This window comes from Eurypyga helias, unplaced genomic scaffold (assembly GCF_000690775.1).
Source record: "Eurypyga helias isolate BGI_N326 unplaced genomic scaffold, ASM69077v1 scaffold40409, whole genome shotgun sequence".
Classification (NCBI taxonomy): Eukaryota; Metazoa; Chordata; class Aves; order Eurypygiformes; family Eurypygidae; genus Eurypyga; species Eurypyga helias.
This window is the reverse complement of record NW_010272338.1, coordinates 6,626-8,592: the sequence shown is the minus strand read 5'-3', so window position 1 is coordinate 8,592 and position 1,967 is coordinate 6,626. Positions and strand designations below refer to the sequence as shown.

Here is a 1,967-nt window from a genome sequence, read left to right as displayed (position 1 = left end):
TTCAGCCTGTTGCTGCTGGAAAATGCAGTGATCCAAGAGGTCCTGCTGCCTTAGTTATTTCGCGTTTGCCATATCCCTAGTTGCGCGTTAGAGAAGTCCTTGTTTAACCCAGGTTGTGCTGAATGACCCAGCAGTCACGACAGCCACGTCTTGCAGTTGATGCTTTGGGTTTCAGCCGCTCCTGGGCTTTTCCCTGTTTTTTGCTTCATGAAAGGAGATGCCGTTAACAGATTTAGCATCCCATAAACCGCTTGCGGTACAACTGCAGATGGAAGTGTGCTAAGAGTGGACAGGAAGGAAAATCACATTCAGCTTAAGAAACCAGTAACAACCATCTGTGGGGAAACAGATGGGAACAGAGCTTTGCTGGAAGGAGACGTATTTTGGAAAACCTGTTCCAGAGGTGGCGTTTGTACACCTGGAGTCAGATCGATCCTCTGTGGATGGTAGCAGGGATATTGTGGTGGCTGTGGTAGAACATCCGCGCTAAGAGATGTGAAGTGTAGGGCGAGGGGTGGGTGTTGCTTTTCTGTGGCTTCAGCAAGACTTGGGGGGGTGTTTTATGCTTGGGAAGGTTTTGCTTGAAAATGGGGAGGTTTAGATTGGACACCAGGAAGTTCTTCCCGCAGAGGGTGGGGAGCACTGGGACAGGTTGCCCAGAGAAGCTGTGGATGCCCCATCCCTGGAAGTGTCCAAGGCCAGGCTGGATGAGGCTTGGAGCAACCTGGTCTAGTGGAAGGTGTCCCTGCCCATGGCAGGGGGGTTGGAACTAGATGGTCTTTAAGGTCCTTTTAACCCAAACCATTCTGTGATTCAGGTTCTGGGAAGTAGTTTGACAAACCTGATAGGTTTTGACCAGGAGAAGGAAGTAACCTTAGCTTACCGAGCTGGCAGGTGCTGAGAGGCTGAGGACTGCTTGTGTTAGGCTGGATTAAACTGCGGGAAGAGAATACTCTTTTGAAGGACTGGGGCGATGTCCAGCGAGTCTTGTGTGGACGGTTCCACTCCTAGAGAAGTGCTGAGTGAGAGAGAAAGCGAAAAGGTTTGTGTAGAACGATGCAGAGGTCAGTGAAGTGAGCAGTGCTGGCCCTGGGAGTCTGCGTGTGCAGAACGAGATACAGTACAAAAATACTTTGGTTTGGGCTTTTCTGACAAGTGTGAACCTCTTTTCCCAGGTCTCCAAGGAAGAAGGCTCTGCTTTAGCACGAGAATTCAACTGCCCCTTCTTCGAGACCTCGGCTGCCTACCGTTACTATATTGATGACGTATTTCACGCGCTCGTGCGAGAAATCCGCAGAAAGGAAAAGGAAGCAGTCATGGCGATGGAAAAGAAATCAAAACCCAAGAGCAGCGTGTGGAAAAGGCTGAAGTCACCATTTAGAAGGAAGAAGGATTCAGTCACTTGAAGAGGGAGAATTCCTCTGCAAAATAAAACAGAACCTGTGAACAGCCACTTGTAACTGACACGGTTTAGCGACACCACTTTGACAGCGTTTTGGACCTGGCGGGACTTCCACGAGGGAACGTGTAACTTTGCCAATTATTTTTGTTCAGACTGACACTCCCCTTAATTTCGGATATTTTAACTCAAGACACAGTAGCGGTTGTACTTTGTCAGTTTTTTACTGGACCCAGCGGATGTGGCGTGTTCGTCGTCGGTTACGGATGCCGATAGGTTTATGGCCCTGCACTTTGGAACACTTGTCTTCCATCGCCGTGGACTGGGAGCTGGCGTGTGTAAAATGTTGCTGAAGTTCTACCCAGCCTCACTTAATTTCTTTTTTTTCCTAGTTGTTTGCACAAGAAGAAGTTGCTGCTCTGGGGAGCAGCAACCCGCATCACGAGGGGCGGCCTGCTGAGGTCGTTGGCGGAGTGTATGTCGCGACTCGCAGCCTTGGCTGCGGTCGGTGTCATTGGACGGAGTTGTGCTAGAGCTTTCGCGTTCTCGTGGAATGGGCTTTTACAGT

General features: G+C 49.9%; 1 protein-coding gene across 1 annotated transcript; it reads left to right on the top strand.

The window, feature by feature from the left end:
- Window positions 1–973: 973 nt before the first annotated feature.
- On the top strand, window positions 974–1,406 carry LOC104515198 (GTP-binding protein Rit1-like). Its single transcript, XM_010159092.1, has 2 exons — window positions 974–1,042; window positions 1,176–1,406. The coding sequence occupies exons 1-2, from the start codon at window positions 974–976 to the stop codon at window positions 1,404–1,406; spliced, it is 300 nt and encodes a 99-aa protein (XP_010157394.1).
- The last annotated feature ends 561 nt before the right edge of the window (window positions 1,407–1,967 follow it).

Bases quoted from the DNA above. Each gene is read 5' to 3' on its own strand.
- LOC104515198 (XM_010159092.1), top strand. From the start codon at position 974: ATGTCCAGCGAGTCTTGTGTGGACGGTTCCACTCCTAGAGAAGTGCTG. The intron at 1,043-1,175 runs GTTTGTGTAGAA...CTCTTTTCCCAG, and splicing joins GTGAGAGAGAAAGCGAAAAG to GTCTCCAAGGAAGAAGGCTC.